General features: G+C 34.9%; 1 protein-coding gene across 8 annotated transcripts in view; it reads right to left on the bottom strand.

Annotated features, from left to right (window-relative positions):
• NBEA (neurobeachin) overlaps window positions 1–21985 on the bottom strand; it is a 460838-nt gene that overhangs the window by 330989 nt on the left and 107864 nt on the right. For all 8 annotated transcript variants that reach the window (XM_071737478.1, XM_071737489.1, XM_071737508.1 and 5 more), the window contains exons 11-14: window positions 11911–12019; window positions 9373–9525; window positions 8436–8604; window positions 232–311 (exon numbers count right to left, since the gene is read on the bottom strand). In XM_071737478.1, the coding sequence (XP_071593579.1) occupies window positions 232–311; window positions 8436–8604; window positions 9373–9525; window positions 11911–12019 (511 nt within the window). The remainder of the gene's footprint in view (window positions 1–231; window positions 312–8435; window positions 8605–9372; window positions 9526–11910; window positions 12020–21985) is intronic.

Below are 21985 nucleotides of genomic sequence, written 5' to 3'. Positions count from 1 at the left end.
TACATTTAACAAAATACATATGGACATCTGGCATAGTATGGTGAGGTTAATAAGAAATATTGCATAGATTTTGTATCTTTATGTTGATTAGAAGTATGTGCATGAACACATGAATGTTAACCAGAAACAGCTGCAGTACCTGACAGACATTACATATTTACCACCATAAAAGACCCTACTACCTGTATTTGACAGAACTCAATGTTTTCCAGCTGGAATAAACTGTTTTACCTTTAATATAAGTTGTTTCAAAAAGAGCAGCATAAATGCCCTTAGTGATACGATTTCTTTCTGTGAGGGTCGAGGACCATCTGGAAGAAACAAAAGATACCAATTTTAAATATAAACTGGTTCCTTAATGACTGAAGCTTAAGGAAATCACAGTTGCTACAACAGATTTTATTCATTATATAGAAGTTCAGATTTTCAAATGATGTCATCTGTGACCTTTCAGAATCACACTTTACAGCAGTAGTATACTCAAGTATAACTGATGTTTCCTTTTGAAAAAAAAGAAATCCCCTTTTTTTTAACAAAGACACAGGAAGATGGAAGGCAGTAATCAAGTCTAGACTCACACAACTAAATTAAGGTATATGTTCTTTTGGTGTCTTCATTTGAGCCTGGAGTTTCAAATCCCATTTATTGACTAGATCTAGTCAACTGGCCCAGTGTCAGTGCCCAATTCAGACAAAAAATTATTAGTTCTATTGACTATAAAGAGTTTCACTGAAAACAGTGGAAGCTTAAACACCAAGCTACATCCTGGACATGTAAACTTAAAAGGATCTGAATACAAAGTTGAATCTCACTGATATGCAGGGTAACAACTTTGAATAATTAAGCACTATTTTAAAACCATCTGAATGAAATCCAACAGAGAAAGGATTATTGAAATAATAATGGTGGTCATTATCTATAGTGGAAACTGAAGCTATTTAACCAAAAAGAAACTACCACCTGAAAAAAATACTAAATGTAAACCTGCAAAAAAAAACCCCAAACCAAATCCATAATACTTGAAGCAATTTTGCTTGAGGAAGTACATTGGGAAAAGAGATGTATCAAAAAAATTGCATAAGAAAAGGAGCTTGAGCAACTATATCTACTTGAGCCTTGTTCCATTCTCTCATTTCATAAATAGTTCAGACTGAACTGCAAATTCCTTTATTAGGTTCTGACTTTTAAAGCAGTCTGTGTTATAGACAGTCTTAAAATTTCCACTATGAAAATAAATGCGGCCTAATTTACTTTCTCATCAATCATTTCATCTTATGCTGATAAGCACATATTAAAGTGTTATAGCACTCCATGTCAGTATTATTTCCAGTCCAGCAGAATGTAACCTTTTAATGAAGATTTTTTTTATAGTTTCTGGTGACACTCATCAAAGTGAAGCCACTGCTTTACACATGGTAATCCAAGCTTGCAACCAGGGCAAATTTGAAGGTAAGTTACATTTGTTTGAGGAGGAACCAAAGAGTAAAAGAGTTTTCCTTCCTATTAAGGAGTGGAGGGCAGAACTGTTCAGCAACCAACAAATAAATCAATCCCAACCTCCCCACATCATCATATGTAAAACCAATAAAAATACTGCTGCAGAAATCTATCACACAGGTTTTTAAGACAGAGGGATAGCTTTATATCCATCCATTTTAATGGCAGCATGAAACACCTATTTCCCTCTCCAGAAAAAGAAATAAGTGTTTTTGGTACCAGCTGCAACTGCATTAAATATTGCATGTGTTTTTATGGGAATGATGTGCTCCTAGCCAACAGCTATTTTTTTCCCTAATTCAAATGCAGATTCAACTCTAACTGCATCACAAAAATCTGTCTCTCTGCACAGCCTCTTCTCTCCTACACCTTATTGGGATACAGCATTGGACAATATCTCAAAAACAGACCTTTAAAAAGAAGGCATTTTGTCTTTTCTAGAAGACTGTAATTATGGAAGCAGAAAACAAAACACTAAGACAAGGGAGAGCTGTGCTAGGAATTTTGCTTATTTAAACCTCAAGGAAGGATTAAAAAGAATATATCCAAAATTAAATGGGATATTAAATGCTCAGATACCTAAGTTTCATAGTTGTTATTCACATATCCACTAACTTATGTGGAGATATGTCAGAACCCTAAAAAGGGTTCTTCAACATGCAAAACATATGAAAGGAGCTGTTGCTTGGAGGTTTTATGCCAAGTAGGTAAAATGATGCTTTTTCCTTCAGTCCTCCAGTACTATTTATTTATTACATTTCGGTTGTGTCTTGAAACTTCACTGCACTAGAATCAGAAAAATGGGACAGCTTCTGCCCAAAAGACTTTTTCAGTTTGAAAAATTAATTGGTAGAGAAAAATAAGGGAAAAGTGGAGGCTATGTAACCAGTTGACAGCTACAAATAGTGGAAGGAAAGGTTGCAGCAACAGTAATGCAAGTGACACTTGAGACAGGCTCATTGAATTAATCTCTGAAGTTATAAAGTTACATAAAATGGAATTTCCCCTATAATTTTTAAATCTCCAGACTTTTTGGTTTCATTACTAGTTAAAGATGAATTTTTACAGAATGCATTATTGACCAAACAGTGGTATAGTTTTTGCTATACTTGAAAAACATACATTATAGGCACATACACTGAGTTAAAGAGAGAAAACAGGATCTTGTTTTTCAACTCGAATCTGAAAAGTACTTTTTCTTTAGTGTTTATTAATCTTTGAGGCCATCACTGGATATAGACCACTGTCACTTAGAAACTGATAAACAGCACTACTAATGACAAAATCCAAAATCAAACCTAATCAACAACAAAGATAATCCTTTTAAAACCTCATACAGCAACCATAAGCCCCTAATTCAAAATAGCAACATTCTTGCTAATTGGCAAAGAGAAATGACACCTCTGTATGACACCAGGATGAGTCACCTAATAATTTCCTGCTTTTAGATTCTTTATGTATGTATTTGTTGCAGACAATACATGATTTGCACGATTTTTAAAAAAATATACACTCATAATGAAAGTTACCCAGCTTTATCCAGAGAGAAAAAAATAAAAAATATTAAAAAAAAATCTAATTCATCCTTGCAGCTCAGAGCAATTATAGAGGCATAAACTAGACCTAATTAAGAGGCAATAAGTAAACATATTCACAGAGTAGAGTACAACCAGTACTGGTTTAAAAAACTGATTGGGAGACTTTTAAAAACAAAAATAATGATTTCTTGTCTTTGAAAATAAAATGTTCCATCTGGCTTTTTTTATGTGTCAAAGCATGAATTTTCTACTTAATTAATAAATTAATAAAACATGATATAGATAGCATCTGATTCTGATAGAATCTGATTTCTATGCATGTAAAAGTAACATCATGTTACTTATATAGGAGACAAATACTCAAGGAACTGAGTTTAACAGTAGCCCAACCTTTTAATTAACTCTGTGCAAATTTTTCTGTCCACAAAAATCAGTTACTTTTTCCTTATAACAATTTTCATGATCCTCGTTTTCCTAGGTTATGTTAAAAAATGCTGGACATTACAAATGTTCTTGAAAACTCTGGTTAAGATGAGTTAACTTGGACATTAACAACCATGTGTTCTCTAGCAGGAGGCAAAATACTCTGTGTACATAAAGGTCCACATTAAAAGAACTACACTACTTAGTAGCCTGAAAATGAAATGCATATTTACCTTATTAAAAAAGCAAGCAAAATATATTTAGAGATGCTAACACAGAGATGCTAAATTAGTTTTTCATAGGAAAAAAATCCACAATATTTATTTTTCTGTTATTGTTTTAATTTTATTGTTAGTACTGCACCATTGCTGGTCCATCAATACTTTCGAGAATGAGATGCAGTTGGTAAGTAATTCAAATAAAGGGTTTTGAAAACATAATTATCCCAGTGGACTCTAATAAGCTCTCTCTTAAATTTGCAGAAATTGAACATCAAATTAATTTAGCTACATTGAGAATATTTTTAAAATGCATAAATGTTTTAGTTTTCTTTGAAGAGGTTAATAAGAAACCCAAAATATCCAGCAGTTAGTAGACATCCAAAGATGAAAATAAAAAATTGTTTATTTTTTTTCTATGTTGCTTTGATATTAAAAATATATGGTTTTGCCCTTTTTGAAAGACCTTCACAGATTGGCTTTTCTTTAAATATCAGGCTAGAATATATTTTGAAATATAAAACATCAAAGAAGAGCAAAGAGCGATAATGTGACACTAAGATGTCTCTGGCAGCTTGAAGTGTTATTGAAATGCACAATCTACCACAGCAAGATGAAGAGTTAAAGCTCTCCACACTTATCCTCCTGTTCCTTTTCAGCATCCAAAAAAGGAAGTAATGACTGAATTAATAGAATTTTGAATAATTTTTAATCAATTGCCAGCTTCATTGTATCTTCAGATGCTGCAACTGCAGAGCAACCCAATGAATTTCTCCCACCCTCACACATTATTCTGCATGATTTAAATGTTAAAGGCATGCATGTGGCAAATCAAAGGAATAGCTACAAGCATAGTATAAGTGTAAAATGTAAAACATAACTAAGTTTAGAGATTCTTTCCTGTGGAACTTTGTTTGAGCTTTCCTGGTTTTCTTGACATGAGAATTATTTCATAAACTTACTTTAAATATGGTCACTATTGTCCTGCCACCTATTTATAACTAGCAATTCAATGTTTAAAAATTATAAACAGGGAACTTGCCTCTACTATGTACATCTATACCTAAACCAAAAAGCTACTAAGAACTATTATCAAACAAATTGGAAAGTATACATTTTGAAAAAGTTTCTGATAATTGAGAAGGAATAAAAAGAATCCCAATTCAGTATACTGAATCCCAGAAGAAGTACCAGTTTGAAATAGGAATGCAATAATGAAAGAGAAGATAGAAAATCAAAATTGAAATCAACATTGGAACCTTTTAAATAATTTGAAACACTTAGACCTCCTATTCCATAAGCTGAATACCACCAGAACCAAGGGGGAAACTTTCTTAAGAAATGAAAACAGTGTCAGTCAAATGGAAAGCTTGAGCTACTTTGACTTTAAACAAAGAGTCAGTACAGAAAACACCCATTTTGTAACTTCTGTAGACAGGGGAAGGCAATAACATCTTGAAGCAGAGTAGGAGTTTGCAAGTAATGCAAATCAAACTGCTACTAATATGAAGTGTTTCAGTATCTCTGCATAAAAAGTTATATGCTTAGAACACAAGTAAGCATCACGCTATAAAAATATCTGCATTAATAAGCTTACTTTCTAGTATGACAGCAAATTATTTGAAGGCACTATAACACATGCAGTCAAATTTCAAATATTGGTAATATTTCCACTGAAGTCTTCAGATCTGAAATTTGATGTCAATTTAACTTTGAGTTTCAGTGACCTCTGATAATCATATCCTATTTTCTTGCACTAGGATATTTTTCTATTTTTTAAAGTGTAATTACTTCTCACAGACAATGGATCCTTTTGTTTCAAAACATCAATTTTGCTTAAAATCCAGCAACTAACATTCACAACTATATTTTTAGAGTGTAAGCCTCTTTTAAAAAAATCTGTTTACACATTTTCTACATTTTATCTTGCCAGCTACATATGGCAGTAGTAATTTTATGCAGGCTAACAAATGTCAACATAAAACCAAAGCCCTGGAACAGTTCACTTTCTTGAAATACTATGATTGTTGAAGTTCTGAGTTGCTGAAAAGAGAGGTGGAAAGAAAAAAGCATTAAGCATATCAACTGCAGCTACTTATAGTACTCTAAGACTCTAAGCCTGAATGAGACAGACCTGCACAGCACATTGGCAGATAGCACTTAATGTGAAAAGAAAGAGCATTTTGTGTGGAAAAGTGATGTATTATCCAGGTGATTAAACATTTTGAAACTTTTCAGGAATTTCATCAATTGAAAGTAATTAATGTGAATTTGATAAAAAGACTAATACAAAATTAAGTTAATATGAAATTAAATTTAGCAACCCATCACATCAGCAATTATTACATTTTTACAATCATTTGCTTGCAAATCACCACAGTCATTACAGCTGTATTAGTGAGAAGCAGAGGTTAACTGTGAAATAATAGCCAAAAAGTCCTAGTGCTGAATTGCACAGAGAAAACTCCATAGTTATGCTGTATTTGCACATCTATCAAAATGAAACTGATTTTCCACCATTATAAGTTTATATTCTTCAACTCAACACAAGAAAGCTATTTTTACAAATAGGAAAGAGAGTACTGCTAAATACTTTCTCATATTTGTAGCAATTACCTGGGTACTTTCTGTAATCTAAGAAACAGGGAGGAAGGAAGAAGATAAGGAAAAAGGAAGAATGTGGAGATCTTTATAAAGTCAAGTTTATCTAGAAATACAACTAAAGGAAGAAAAGGAGAAAATTTAGATAAAGCAGATAATAATATATATTATGAAAATGTGCATGGCTTTACAGTTTATCAAACACCTCCTCACATTGTATGAAGACATTATTTGTTGCAATTCTTGTTGTCATACTGCTGCACCAACCAAACAGTAATATAAACTATCTGATTACCTTTCAGGAAACTATTCTGGTTGCCTTCTTGAGAAAACCAGAATATTGTATGGAATTGATGCAAATTAGAAGAGAATATACTATATCCTTAAAATAGGTAAGAATGAAACAAAATACAGGGAAGCATAACAGCCATATGTATGCTAATTTAGAGTTAAACGATGAATTTCTTTCCTTATTTTGTGTCCTTGCTTACAGCATGCCTGATGAATCCATTATATTTTTTTCCTAGCTATTCAACTGGCCTTATACTTCCAAATACTCCATAACCTGATAATACAATTTTTTATTTCAAATGAACAGTAAACAGAAACACAGTGTGATTTTTTTCAGGTATTTTTAAAGTAAATTTTAATAATTTTATGAAGAATATAATTCATGTAATATTATCCATGTAAGAACTATAAATAAGGTCACAGCTCCAACAGCAGCTCTTCCTGTAAGCCTCAAGAAGTTACAGCTTGAAATTACATCAAGCTGATGCAAACAGCTCGTTTACAAATGAAGAATTATCCAATACCTTCTATGATATGTATGTCTCAAGTATTTGGGTATGTGACAGCACTGAAACATCCACCAACCATTCAGTTTTTCAGCATGGCAGTAATGGTGACAGAAGATAATTAATAAGTTCTCATATATCAATTATTTTTTAAGAGATTTTAGCCAAATCCTCCCTGCTTTACACAAGTAGTAGCTGTATTGGTGAGGCCGCACCTGGAGTATTGTGTCCAGTTCTGGGCCCCTCAGGTCAAGAAGGACAGGGAAGTGCTTGAAAGAGTCCAGCGCAGAGCTACTAAGATGATTAAGGGAGTGGAACATCTCCCTTATGAGGAAAGGCTGAGGGAGCTGGGTCTCTTTAGTTTGGAGAAAAGGAGACTGAGAGGTGACCTCATCAATGTTTTCAAATATGTAAGGGGTGAGTGTCAGGGAGATGGAGTTAGGCTTTTCTCTATGGTGACCAGTGATAGGACAAGGGGTAATGGGTGTAAATTGGAGCATAGGAGGTTCAAGTTGAATATCCGAAAAAATTTTTTTACTGTAAGGGTGACAGAGCCCTGGAACAGGCTGCCCAGGGGGGTTGTGGAGTCTCCTTCACTGGAGACATTCAAAACCCGCCTGGACACGTTCCTAGGCGATGTACTCTAGGGGGCCCTGCTCTGGCAGGGGGGGTTGGACTAGATGATCTTTCGAGGTCCCTTCCAACCCCTAGGATTCTATGATGATGAAGGCATTACAGCTGGACTCTCTAGGATTAGAATGATTTGATGCTTTGGTTCATACACATCTGTTACATGCAGCAATTACCGTGAATTAATTCTATTTTGTTGTTGGCGTTCAATGATTCCTGAACTAAGCTAAGCACATGAATATAAAGGAACTTAAATCAATCTCTATTTTATGAGGGTAGAGACAAAATTATATTAAACTGGAAACACGGTTCCAGAGATCTCAGCAGAGAGAACTAAAAGTTTTCACTCTGTTTTCAAAGTCACTTTACACTACCAATTGTTCAAATCCTGTGAGGCTTTATTTAGCATATGAGATACACTTCACATTTCCCTTGTGTTACAGAAGGAGAAAACCCAGTGATTTTAATGTGTCCTAAAGTATGCTCACATAACAATATGATATGCAAGTGAAAAGCATAGCTGGAATCTTCTGGGAATGTATATAAACATAAGGAATCACCACCAGAGCTGTATGATTTACAGAAAATCCTTGCATAGTCCTTTTCACCACTGCTACTGATTATTGCCATTAGCTCTTTATCTACACATCCAAGGAGCTTTCACTCATTTACATCATAAATCTTCCTATGGAAAAAACGTTTACATTTTCTTTCTTATGCATTTTACTTACCTAATCCTTTGGGAGTAATGCCACTGCTATCAGCAGGATTAACCACCCAGTAGTAGTATTTCAGTGTGTGCATTAACTGCAGAACTGTTCCTACTCTGCGGATGGTGTTATAGATCGTAGCAGTTCCAATAAATTCAGCTGACAAGTAGGTATACAGGGACAGCTGCACCTGAAGAATGAAATAGTTATCCACACACATATAAGTTATATATTAACAACCTTAAGTTGTAGGGTTTTTAGGATTTGCCATGGGTTTGATGTAGAAAACTAAAAAGTAATGATAAAACAACTTTACTTAGGCCAGGGACAGGAATGACACCTGGAATGACCTTCCGAAGTTCCTTCCAACCTAAGTTTTCTATGATTTATGTCATGATAAAAAAACGTGTATGTTTTCTATTTTGATTTTTTATATGATAAATATAAATCAACAGAATTTAGTACCAATCCACTTTTCACTTTTTTTTTTCTTTTTTCTTTCTTTATTCACATTCCTCAACTGGGATTATTCAGGAAAAGAACTAATTCATTATCACTAGAGATAAAAAACTGTTCGTGTTTTTTATCAAAGCAAAATACATAATACGAATTAAAACTTTTGTGAATATGTAAAAAATATATCCTACCTTTTTCTTACCATTAAAGTATATACTTCTATGCATATCTTTAGGAAGACAGTGTAACTTAACAACTGAAAAAGGGACAGGGTTTTTAGAAACAGTCTTTTGAAAGACTTTGCCAGTATTTCAGGTGTGAATGTAATTGATTTTAGAAATTTATAAAAGATATTGGAGACTGTAATTTAGGAGGGTATAGATGTCACGACCTAAAAAAATCTTTATTACCATGTTTCAAAATAAAAATTTAAAAACCTAAATACGATGGTGTAAAAGAATACCTGCAGGAGAGTTGTAACATCATTCAAGTGTACAATTACCTTTGCAGGGGTATGTATCCAGATAGCAGGATTAAAAAGGATGTGATCACATAATTGCTTTAGTAAAGGTGCTCCATGAGACAAACCATCCAAATATTTTGCAAATGACAAAAATTGTTCCAAAACTGCTCTGGTTATATGAACTCTAGATGACTGGGGAAAAATAATCAGAAAGAACAAAGATAAAGAAAACTCTTCTTTATTACTATACTTAGAAAAGACATATGAAGTCTGATATTTTCATCAGAATCACCCTGACTAAATATATGCAACCTTATATGTTTTTACATCATTGACTATGAAAGGGAAGCAGGAAAAAATATCAACACAGTCTTTCTAATGGCTAAATTTAACAAGTTTTAATATTAATCAATAACTGAGATTAAACGCTTGCTTTTTTTGGTTGGTTGGTTGGTTGGTTGGTTTTTATTGTTTGTTTTTTTGTTTTGTTTTGTTTTTTTTGTTTTCTGTTTTTTTGATGTTTTGTCTCATTAAAATCCAGTCAGGATTCTAAATTTTACACAGCACAGTGCCTTGAGAACTTTGCTGAAGTCTTAATTCTTCTTCAGTTAATGATGCGTTTTAATGAAATTTGTTGTCTCAATGTGTACATATACATGACTGGTAAACTTGCTTTTATTTCTTAACCATAAATAGGTATTCAGAGGATTTGGGTTCGAGTTTTCCTCAGATTTCAAGAGAATCCTTCAGTTTCATAGCATATGCTGTAAAATCACAGTTGAGAGCTGTTCCTGTGCAGTAACACAGCATGTGGACTATGAAACTGAGTTAACAAAATAAACTAATAGGAAAAAACTCTAAACATCCTTCCCTTTGCCTTCTCTAAAATATTTTCCAAATGCCTTTAGTACTGTTAGCACGGTTGGGGAACATGAAGATTTGTTATTTTTTGAAGTGCAGTTCACTTGCTAGCAATACAAGTTCAGCCTGGATGTGGAATTTACTTTGGCTTGTACATCACAATTTACAATTAATAGTTTGCACCTAACAAGAACAAAATTGGTTTTTTATGTCTGAGTCAGGGGAAAAAAAAAGCTTTCTGTCCTCTCTGAAGTATTTGATCAAATGCAAATGAACAGATAATTTACAAATAATAAAATCAAACCCAACTAGGAAATGAAAGGTTTTTTTCCTGTCATGTTTGCCAACTGAACATAAGCATACGTTGAAAAAATAAAATACAACCTTCTGAAAAACTGAAGCTAAGGAGAATACAGCATATGCTGTAAAGTTATGTTGTGACAGAAATAAATCAAAATCCTTTATATGTTCACATAACCAGAGTTTAATGATTGTAGCAGGTGTTAATTAGAATAGTATGCAAATTTTTATTTTAACTTCATGTACAACGTTCTAAATCTATCTATTGAATTTGTGTACACCACAGTGCTCTATTCACAAGAAAGGGACTCCATAAGAGCTCACCAGCCTGCTGCTGTATAACTTAGGGAACTGGAGCTAACACTTTTACAAATTCATTCCAGTTATGCCACAAGAACACCTAGCACTGGTGCCAGAATAGCTCCTAAACATTCTAAATCCCATTTGCTTAGTAAAAAAAAAAACATTAAAGCATAAAAAATAATCTACTTTTAGGTATTACTACAGTGAAGTAGTATAGCAGTCTTTCTGCTACAAGAACGAATTTCTCTAGCTGAAATTATTTGTCATCCTTCTTCAGAATCCAGTATTATTTTAAAGGTGAGATTATAGTTACTTAATTTCACCATCACACAACACAAAGGCTTTTTTCATAACTTGTCCTCAAATGACTGTTATGCTGACCTCATGCCTATGAAAAATACAGTAGTAGATATTCAAGAATATCAGAGGCATGAGGGTCATCCATAAGAGTATTACTATCTTAGTAAAGTAGTTTGTTTTCAGATTATGAAATCACAGTAATGATAAGGTTTAGGGCTAGGAGGTAAGTAATATTCCTCAGATAAGCATCTCAACTGAACCACAGTTTTGTGGTAACTCCTCATCATGTCTGAACACAAACTAGTAAAGGGAATGTGCCTTGCAACTGTTTCTTTCAGAAATAAAAATCTTTTACAGTTTTTTTTTTTTCTTCGAGGGACGGGGAAACTATCTCAACAATTTCAGAACTGAGCCATAGAAGATTAACTTAATTAGCTGACACAAAAAATAAATGTAAACCTAAGTAATGAGAAGTCTGTTATATCCCTTTACAAACTGGGAAAAAAAAAATTTTTCAAAATCAGAGTTTGCGGAACAAAGAGTGTAGAAACAAAAATGAACTTACATTAAAGTAATACACAAACAGATCCATAAATTAGACCATAAATTAGACAAACAGGATCAACTTCAATATTGGCACACAAGCAGATAAGGAAGATGAAAATACTACTGTAGAAAACTTGTAAGTATTACAAATAAAAAATATCTTACGTCACAAATTTTATTCCACCAGTTCTGTGAGCTAAGTGATTGAAAACACCACACTGACAGTAGAAGTACTAAGAACAAAGATAGAAATCCCTCCAAACATACCTTTTCAAGGAGGTAGCCAATGACTAGGAAGCCTTTTCCACCAAGCATTTGTTCTTGCATGGCTACTGAACTCTTAAGAAGCTCAACCAGAAAAGCCAATAGTGTAGCACTGCATGTAAAGAACAAGGAAATTTTCAGATTACAAATGAAGAAAAATCATTCTGTTACATTTTCAATATTCACCTGCTATTAAGTGAACAGATACAGGCTTAAAGTGGTGAACAATTCCTTGAAAGAATACAAATCTTACTTTTTCTCCAATGATTATTGCATATTACAACAGTACGTGTGGGAGCTCAAATTCAAACAGAAGTGTAAAATCATTTTGTCAGCTCTCCTTATCTGACCAGGAGTATCCCAAGCTTTAAATATCCAGTCCTTCACCTTGCAGTTCAAGTCAAAATTTTTGCAGTTGGAAGCTGCAAGAGATGATGAGTGGGATCCAGATGACAGTGCTAGAATGATGCAGGTAGGGGCTGTGTCACCCATTTTACCATCCACAGAAACTATGCTAAAATGCAAAATTTGCAGCCACTAGAGATATCATGATTCCAGACTCTGAGCTCCTAGAGTCACTACTGCCACAGAAATGAGGCAGGAAATAGCTAACCGTGCATGTAGGCAAAGATGCCCACCACAAACCACAGTGGAACAACAGCAGGGTGGAGAGTGTCCTTCATGCTTTCTCTGGAAAAAGCATAAGAATAATAGCCAGGCCTGATGAAATAAAGGCCAAGAATCACTTTCATTGAGTTAGGAAAACACAGAGAGACTCCAGAGGCCACAAGGCAATCACCCAGCAGCCCGCCCCAGCAGTTTCTGCAAGTGAGGTGTTCAGAAAGCACAGGGAAAGGCAAAAAAAACAAGTGTTCAGAAAAAGGTTAATGTTTAGAAGCTGAAGAGATATGAAAAACTTAAGGGGACAGGCTAAGGAAGAAAGTGAAACTTTGTTATGAAAACCAACAGAGGAAGCATATGACAGACCAAGGCATGGTGGGTGAAAAAATCCCAATTAACTTTGGGTGTTGAGTAGAAAACAAAAATATGCTCATCTGTTGCTGAAAAACCCAGGGGAAAGGGAGAAAGAAAAAAAAAATTAAAAAGAAAAAAATTATAGAAAACATTTTAAATTATTTTTAAAACATATTAGAAAGCTAGATGACAAAATGTGTTGTACTGCATATAGAATGCATACAAAAAGTCGTTATTCCTTTTCTAAAAAATGAAATATGTACAAAATTCCTAGCTGCACTGATGACTATCTGCAACTATGGAAGTTTTCACACTGGTGGTGGGCACAGGCAGGGGTGAAAACTGGGGCTTTTGCAGCCATGAAAAAAGTGAATTAAAGAAAACGTTCAATCTGCATTTTATACATTTCAACTTTACTTACAGTATATAGCCAGATAAAGGTTCACTTGCTCTCCAAACACATCTTACTTTAAATAAATATTGACATTGGTCAATCTGTGCCAGCACCAACTGATTATCAATGTGCTGAGGCAAACAAGATTTATTCTATTTGGTGAGCAAGGCTGCCATGCGAAAGGTACACAGTGTAGGCAAAGTACATGCTGTGAACATGAAATAGTGCCTTGTCTTGCTTCATTGTTGAATGTCACAATAATCAGTCTAAAATCACATACAGAATGCTCCATAGAGTGTCAGCAGTAAAAGAACACAAATAATATCCATTTACAGTACTCCAAAGCTTTTATGAAAGCAGCATATCAAGCTGTCACATCAATTTCAAAGTAGGTTGTATGCATCAATTTTTTCTTACCCAAACTGAAAGCTTCTATTGTATTTGTAAACTAAAATAAGATACTCATCACTTTTACTACATGACAGTCTGTAAGTATCTATAAGAAGCTCATGTAAAGGGCTAAAGATTTATGTTTAGATATTTGCTTAAAATAAATTCAATATGTGAAAGAAAATTCCATTCAGATGGTGCCTACTATCATCTTTCATAAGTAATGTTATTACTTTGGAAGACAACTTGTTATGAATGAAGTGAAGAAGTAGCACACATCTTGACAGAATGAGGACCTAAGTAACAATAACAAATATTATTATTATTATTATATTGAAAAGTCAAAAATAACTCTTAAAATTAATTGAAAAGATTGTTTTACCATGAATATGCTACCAGACTTAAGTTGAAAAGGTTCTGCTTCCACTTCTGTAAGTTATTTATCTAAACCCCTTTTCTTTGCATTACAGTTTATTTCTGCATTCTAAGAACTTTTGTGTAAACTCATGTGTTGGAGTCATTCCTCTCTCATATTAATACAATATCTCTGCCATTGTTAGGAACTCTGATAGGACTCCAAATATAAGACATATCAATGAAGTTTTTTCTCTCTTTTCCTTTTAAGTACACATAAAACACATCAGTCAGCTCAGAAATAATTGCTTATTCATGCCACAAACACAGAAACATACAAGCTGGTTCTCCACAAGACTGATTGAATCAACAAAGTTTATTAATTCAGATGCAGATAGAGAGCCCAAATATTACTTCTTACATATTCATCATCTTCATGCAGGGTATGGCTGAACTGATTAATCCTGCCTGCCCACGTGAGCTCAGCAAAGAGCTGCCTTAGCTATCACTGCAAAGTGATTACAATCTTTCTAGTTCCAGGAAAACTTATTAATTCAGCCAATACTTTTGTGAATGAGATATACCTTTTCCAAAGTCCAAAATGGCTTTTAACATCTATCAAACCAGACACATAAAGACACCACAGGCCAGATTTGCAGAATCAGCTCAAGTCTGCAAGCAGTACCTCTGTCTTCTAATCCATCTGCATTATACAAGATTGCCACTATAAATAATAGAGTTGACTGGAGTATATAGTAATTTAAATTTGGGGATAGCACATGTGAATGGATCATTACACTTTACACCTTCAAGGACATAAAAAATTCCAAGTACTAGAAAAAGCAGGAATTAAGAAGAATCACCTGGCAGTCACACAGGCAGAATGAAGTTTGAGGTGAATACTGTACAGGACCAGAACAGTTATGAAAATTAGCACCATAACCAAATGTCCGTAGTAGTTTGTCCACATCATTATGAAGGAAATGAAGTAAGTAAATGACCTGTGATATTTTTACTGCTGTAAAAAGCTAGAAGAGCTGTAAACATCAAAATGGAAATGTTTTTAAATTCTCACTGCACACACAGTACTGCAGCTATTGCTACCAGAAGATGATGATCAGAGACAGGCAGAAAACAGACTATATACGTGCTTAGGCTGATTTTTTCCAGAAATCTTGCTTATATTTGTTTCAGGTGAAACTTCATTTTGGAGGTGGAAAGAAGGAATGAAATTTCATAAATAACAGCTGTTGCAGAAAGCACTCTTTTTACACTTTTGTTACCTTATGTCTTACCATTATGTTGCAGTTACATTACTTTATGCTAAAGAGCATTTAATCTGCCTGAAAAGATGCAACACTTAAAAATTCCCAGATCAGCTTTCTCAGCCTCTTTAAAACTTCTATTTCCCCACATGTTCAAACTGACCCCAAGAAAATATTGAAGACCATGTGTGAATATACTTATCTGTAAAAATCCATACTGACATAATTAATCTTTTCTCATCAACCTTGCATTCTAAAAATTTATTCTTCTAAAGAAATGACTGCCTAATTTAGAGTATTGTATTCAGAACTTTTAACGAATTTCTAAGGATTTATGTAGTCATCTTGGCATCTGGAAATAAATTAAACTTGAAGATTTACAACCTTTTCATCAGCAGAACCAGGTTGTCAAAATTATGTTTTTACAAAGGTTGCTGTAGATACAGGGGAAATAATATTGATTAGAAGACTTTCTTCTAAGATGAAAATTTTTCAAAGAGAATTTAACAAACTTACCAGTAACTAAAATGCATATTTGATGTAGGGTTCACATTAAACTTGTAAAATTTTGAGCAATCTCAAACAAAATTTCTCTCCATTGTTGCCTATTTTCAATTCCCCTAAATATAAAGGCAAATATAAAGGATACTTCAGCCCATTCCAACATATCCTCTATACCACATCCTGCCAGGAATAAATCAGTTTGTCTGAAGTGCAGCTAAATACAGATATATAATGAAATGACATATATGTCAGCTTATGAAAACTAATCTTAGCATAAGCAGATGAAGTGGTATTAAAGAAAAACCCTACACCAACCATTAATGCTATTGGAAGAAAAAAAAAAAAAGAAGAAGCAAAGGTATTTGCCTCTTCAATTCCAAATGCAATAATGGCTGTATTGAGATAAATTATTGCTACTGCTACTATGATTATTATTATTACTACTACTCTTTGTCTACTGGCTACCCATTACATCTCATTGTTGGTGTACAGTTTTAAATGAGCGGTTGATTCATTAAGTAATTTGTTATTTCTTCAGAATATTTACTAAATTTTTCATAGGATGGAGTTAAAATCCTCAGCAACAAGCATTAGCAATGCATTTTGATGCACAGAATATGAGAGATGATCTCCACTTCCTTACTTCATTCCTTCAGGAAGAAAATCAAAGTACAAAGGGCTAGCACGGACCTTAGGAACTCTTTTGACTGAACTTACAATATAGGTTGGGAATACAAAACTAGATTTTCATCAAGGTATACTCACTGCTAAAGCATGAAATCAAACACTTGTGCATGTTTTAATGCAGTCAGTTGCTCTTTTGCTCCATTACTCATTACTAATATACATTCATATTTATGGAGTCAAGGCCACTGAAGCCTGAGTCATAAAAGACAAGAAGGGTTCCCCTACCCAGGCTGGAGGTTGAACTCAGAGCAGAACAGACACAGACAGACAGGAATGGAAAGTTGTCATGAGATACAGCTATGGCAGCTCTCTAAAGTTCTTCCTCAGATTTCAGTTTAACTACTTCTTTTCTTTCTGTAAGTTTGTTGGAGAGGAAGGGGAAAACACTCCTTCCTTTTCCCTCTTCCACTTCTTTTTCTCATAATGTATATGATGAGGACAATAAGAGATGACTGCAAAACATGTTTCATCCACACTGATGGAGAACTAGAAAGACAAGTCATTGCACATGTCTACTTAGGGGCATAACATTTTGAAACACAGACTCCAGTCATAAATTAGCCATCCTTAATAGTTCTTGGATCTCCTGTAGTTTGGCAGTTTGTACAAAGGATTCCTATAATATGAAATAGTGACTGTATTTTCACTATATGAAACTATGGTCCAGGAAATCTGATTTGACAAGTGACATACCTGGTGTTTTCCCTGCCTTTCAGTTTGGGAAGATTTCAGTACAACTGATTTCATCTGGGAACAGCTAAGTTATATTAGAGATGAGAAATTTCAGATGTGATATTCAGTCTTCTTCACTTTGAAACACATGGGGAGAGGGTTATCAGCACCCAAATCTGCAAATCCTAAACTATAAACGTGAGGCAGTGATGGGCTGGGACCTTGGTTCTCCATTAGAGCAGCCTCGGAAAGGACAACTTTCATCCCTACTCTCAAGTTTAAATACTTGGACCATCTATAGCAAAGAAGAAAACTCTTCAAAGATAGTAGGAGAAGAGTTTAGGTAGGCTGGTTACTACTTGGCGTTCATGTCATTTGCAAATAAGATCTTAAAGATAAAGCAAATTAAATTAATGACTGTTAAGATTTATTGGAAACTCACAGATGTTTCATATTAATAAAAAGCAGATGCAGCAACACTACTAGTTGTAAACAGGAACTCAAGAACTCATAATCTGAATATAAAAAATACCAAAAAAAAAAAAAAAAAAAAAAAAAAGTAAAAGATATTAATTGATCAAGGCAAAACACACAACACATTTACAGGAAAACATGAAGAACTGGAGCTGAAATATTATTCTTGCCCCTTCACCAATATTTCCATTTCACTGACTGACAACACGTGGGCAGTAGGGACTTTAATAGGTCTATCTGTATTAAAGACTGAAAATAGTCTGTAATAAAACTGACTGAAAAGATGCCTATGTTTACTTTGCTACAAATTATATCACTTTTAAGAAAATTAAGGTGGGCCTAGGCGCTGCATTAATTTAGAATGATAAACAGTAAAGGTATTTTTAATTTTGGTTACAAGTTATACAATTATCTTTCAGAATTCCTAGCTAACCTGGGATGTTCCATTGGACTGGAGATTGGCAAATGTGACACCCATATTCAAGAAAGAGCAGAAAGAGGATCCTAGTAACTGCAGACCTGTCAGTGTCACTTTGGGGCCAGGGAAGGTCATGGAATGGATAACTTCAAGAGCCATTATAGATCAGTTAAAAGTCAACCAGATAATCAGGCCCAGTCAGCATGGGTTCATGGAAGGCATACCCTGCTTGATAAACCAGCTCTTGTTCTATGACAAGGTGACCTTAATGGATGAGGGAAAGGCTGTTGATGTAGTCTACTGGACTTCAGTAAAGCCTGTGACACTGTCCCCTATAACATCCTCATGGAAAAGCTAATTGCCCATGGCTTGGATGGCATATACTTCACTAGGTTAAACACTGGCTGGATGGCTGGGCCCAAAGAGTTGTGGTTGACTGAGTTAAATCCAGTTGGAGGCCAAACACAAGTGGTGTCCACCAAGGCTCAGTGCTGGGGCCACTCCTGTTTAACATCTTTATTAATGAACTTGATGAGGGGATTGAATTTGCAGATGACACCAAGCTGAGAGGGAGTGTCAATCTTCTGGATGGTATAAAGTCTTTAGAGAGGGACATGGACAGACTGGATCATTGGGCTGAGGCCAACTGTATGAAATTCAATAAGGCCAAGTGTTGGGTCCTGCATTTTGGTCACAACAACCCCAGGCAATGGTACAGGCTTGGAAATGAGTGGCTGGAAAGCTGCCTGGCAGAAAAGGACCTTGGTGTATTGATTGACAGTTGGCTGAATATAAGCCAGCAATGTGCCCAGGTGGCCAAGGAGGCCAATGGCATTCTGGATTGTATCAGAAAGTGTGTGACCAGCAGGACTAGGGGGGAAGTGATCCTGACCCTGTATTTGGCACTGGTGAGGCCCCACCTTGAGTAATGTGTTCAGTTTTGGGCACCTCAGTATAAAAAGGACACTGAGGTGTTGGAGCAAGTCCAAAGAAGGGCAATAAAGGTGGTGAAGAGTTTAGAAAACATCCTTCATCAGATGGGACTGAGGGTGTTGAGGCTGTATAGTGTTGGGAAATGGAAGCTGAGGGGAGACCTTATCACTCTACAAACACCTGAAAGGAGGTTGTAGTGAAAGTGGGGTTGGTCTCTTCTCACTAGTGACAGATGACAGGACAAGGGGAAATTGCATGAGGGGAGATTTAGGTTGGATATCAGGACAAACAACTCTACAGAAAGGGTTAGGCACTGGAACAGGCTCCCCAGGGAGGTGGTTGAGTCTCCATCCCTGAATGTATTTAAAAATTGCCTGGATGTGGTGCTTGGGGACATGGTTTAGTGGTGGGTGATTAGGAATAGGGTAATAGGGTTAGGATGACGCTGGACTCGATGATCTTGAAGGTCTTCTCCAGCCTGAGCAATTATTTTATGATTCTATGAAATGCAATTATTAACTTCTAGAATAATTACATAAATACTTTAAAATTACTTCAAACATTAAGCAAACAGTTACAGTTCCTTCTACTTCCAAATATTCATGGGACTTTTTTCATGGGATGATTTGGTTTGGAAGGGACCTTTAAAGATCACCTAGTTCCAACACGCCTGACTTGGGCAAGAACATCTTCCACTAGACCAGGTTGCTCAAACCCCCATCCACCCTGGCCTGGAACACTTCCAAGGATGAGGCATCCACAACCTCCCTGGGCAACATGTGCAAGTGTCTCACCCACCCTCACACTAAGGAATTTCTTCCTAATGTCTAACCTAAATCTCTCTGTAGCAGACAGTGCTTTTAGATTTGGAAACTTTGGCCTAGCTGAACTAGTGCTTTGCCCTTGAAGCTAAAGCAGTTAACAACTTCAAGTAAGAAGAATGTAGGTAACAGACATAACAAGACCTTGGAAAAGAACAGAGTAGCACATATTTTGCTGATTGGGAAGATTACATTAACCAATTAGAGGGGGCTCTGCTTTGTGTGGACAGCTTGTTACAACCTTTGGATTTCTGGCATGTGAACAACTTGTAATGACCAACTATAAAATAACACAAACTATGCCTGTACTCATGGACAAGATAAGGACAAGTATGAAAGGAGAGATGTTTCACAGAATAAATGCTGATGCTCAAAAGGACCCCTGGGTGTCAGTCATTCATCGTCACAGTCCCCTCTTCCAGTTTAAAACCATTACCCTTTGTCCTACCATTACATGCCCTCATAAAAATTCCTTCCCCAGATTTCCTGTAGGCCCCAGTTTGATACAGTTCAAAGCAACATTCTCAGTTGAATTAATACTCGTTATTTAATCTGTAATAGAAATGGATTAGTGCCAAAGACTGTGCATCCAATACCTTGTCAAAATCAGTATGTCAGTTCTAAGCAGACCCAAATGAATTCAAAACCACACACAAGAAACCATAAGTGAAAAAAGCAAGCCCTTCCCATCATATTATGCATATAGTCAAAGGTAACAGCAACACTATCATAAGAGGAAAAAAGCATTCTTTTATTTCTTTATATTACATAAACACCCTATTGACCAAAACCACTAAATTTTCTATTCTAACCAGAATACTGAAAAGCATGAAAAAAAGTAGCTATCCTAGCATTGAAGCTGAGGCACCAATCTCCAGGCAAGCAGATGCACCACTTAATCTAACAAAACATAAGATATGAGCTCAGTTCCCTTTCTTTTAATTTCACTGTATGAGAGCATACGAATCCAAACAGTGCTTCAAAAGCAGAACTGAGTTATTTCAATACTTTGTCTCAGGGAAGATGTACATAAGATACATCTATGCACATTTCAGGAATAAAGAACTTTTACAAAAAATATAATTAAGCCACAAAGTTGCTATATTAATATACCAATACTTTAATTAATATTCCAATAATACCCACTTTATTTATAATGAAGTCTTTAATACAGAAAAGGTTAAAACTGCAAGTGGATCAAGATTAAAAAAGCCATGTGTTCCTTCATAGTCCCTTTAACAAAACACTTCTAATGTTTAAAAAATAATAATTAAACAAAGAATTGAGAAGCTTGAATTTGCTAAATTGATATATATAGGAGAGAATGAGGTGAGAAGAATTCAGAAAAGTGGTCTGGAAACTTAGGACACTTCCACTGGGGTTTCGAGCTATTTATACCACCTCCCAGTTTAAGACAAAAGGCAGCAGAGTCTCCCAAGCTGACCACCATACATAAATAAATTCTACAGCCATAGTAAGTCTTTACAAACATAAAATTCTACAGTCTTTTTTTTTCTTTTTTTTTTTTTCAAAAAAGACAAAGATTATCTGCTTATAAAATAGATAGTAACATAGATTGTTATATAGGTTGTAACAGCTGAATGACAACTGCTTTTCAGAAAGGAGTGGTGCAGCCCTCTGCTGCAGAAACATTTTCATAGGCAAGAGCAGTATAAATAACTATCAGATACAGTTCAACGACTGCATTTTGGAAAGGAACAAATAAAGAGAGCAGTCTAGAAAAACAAACATACTCCATCAGTGAAGTAAAAGATTTTACAAATGAATTTTAATTGTAGCCCCGTTTTTCAAATTTAGTCCCCTTTCAGCATTATCTCTATTCGTTCCCTCTAAATTCTTTTATTCCTCTATTTGCCTACTTTCGTGTTCACTGAAACTATTGTTTTTCTCAATAGCTACATCTAATTAAATTAAGTATAAGTAAATAATGCACACATATCACACCTATGATAATTCAACACTTAAGTTACACCTCACCAAGGAGCCAATTGCTCAGAAGTTTTTTGAGTTTGCTCTTGAATAAGGATCACATCTTGTTCTATTATGTATTTGAACAATCACATAGCATAATGAATTTCAGACCTCTTTTTAGAATAAAATCCACTTATATAAGAAATTGATTGATTTATTCAAGAGCAACGTTTTTTTCCTACTTACAGTTCAACTAACT

The sequence above is a fragment of the Heliangelus exortis genome, chromosome 1 (assembly GCF_036169615.1).
Source record: "Heliangelus exortis chromosome 1, bHelExo1.hap1, whole genome shotgun sequence".
Lineage (NCBI taxonomy): Eukaryota > Metazoa > Chordata > Aves > Apodiformes > Trochilidae > Heliangelus > Heliangelus exortis.
Note: the sequence above shows the minus strand (reverse complement) of the source record. Positions and strands in the feature narration are given on the sequence as shown.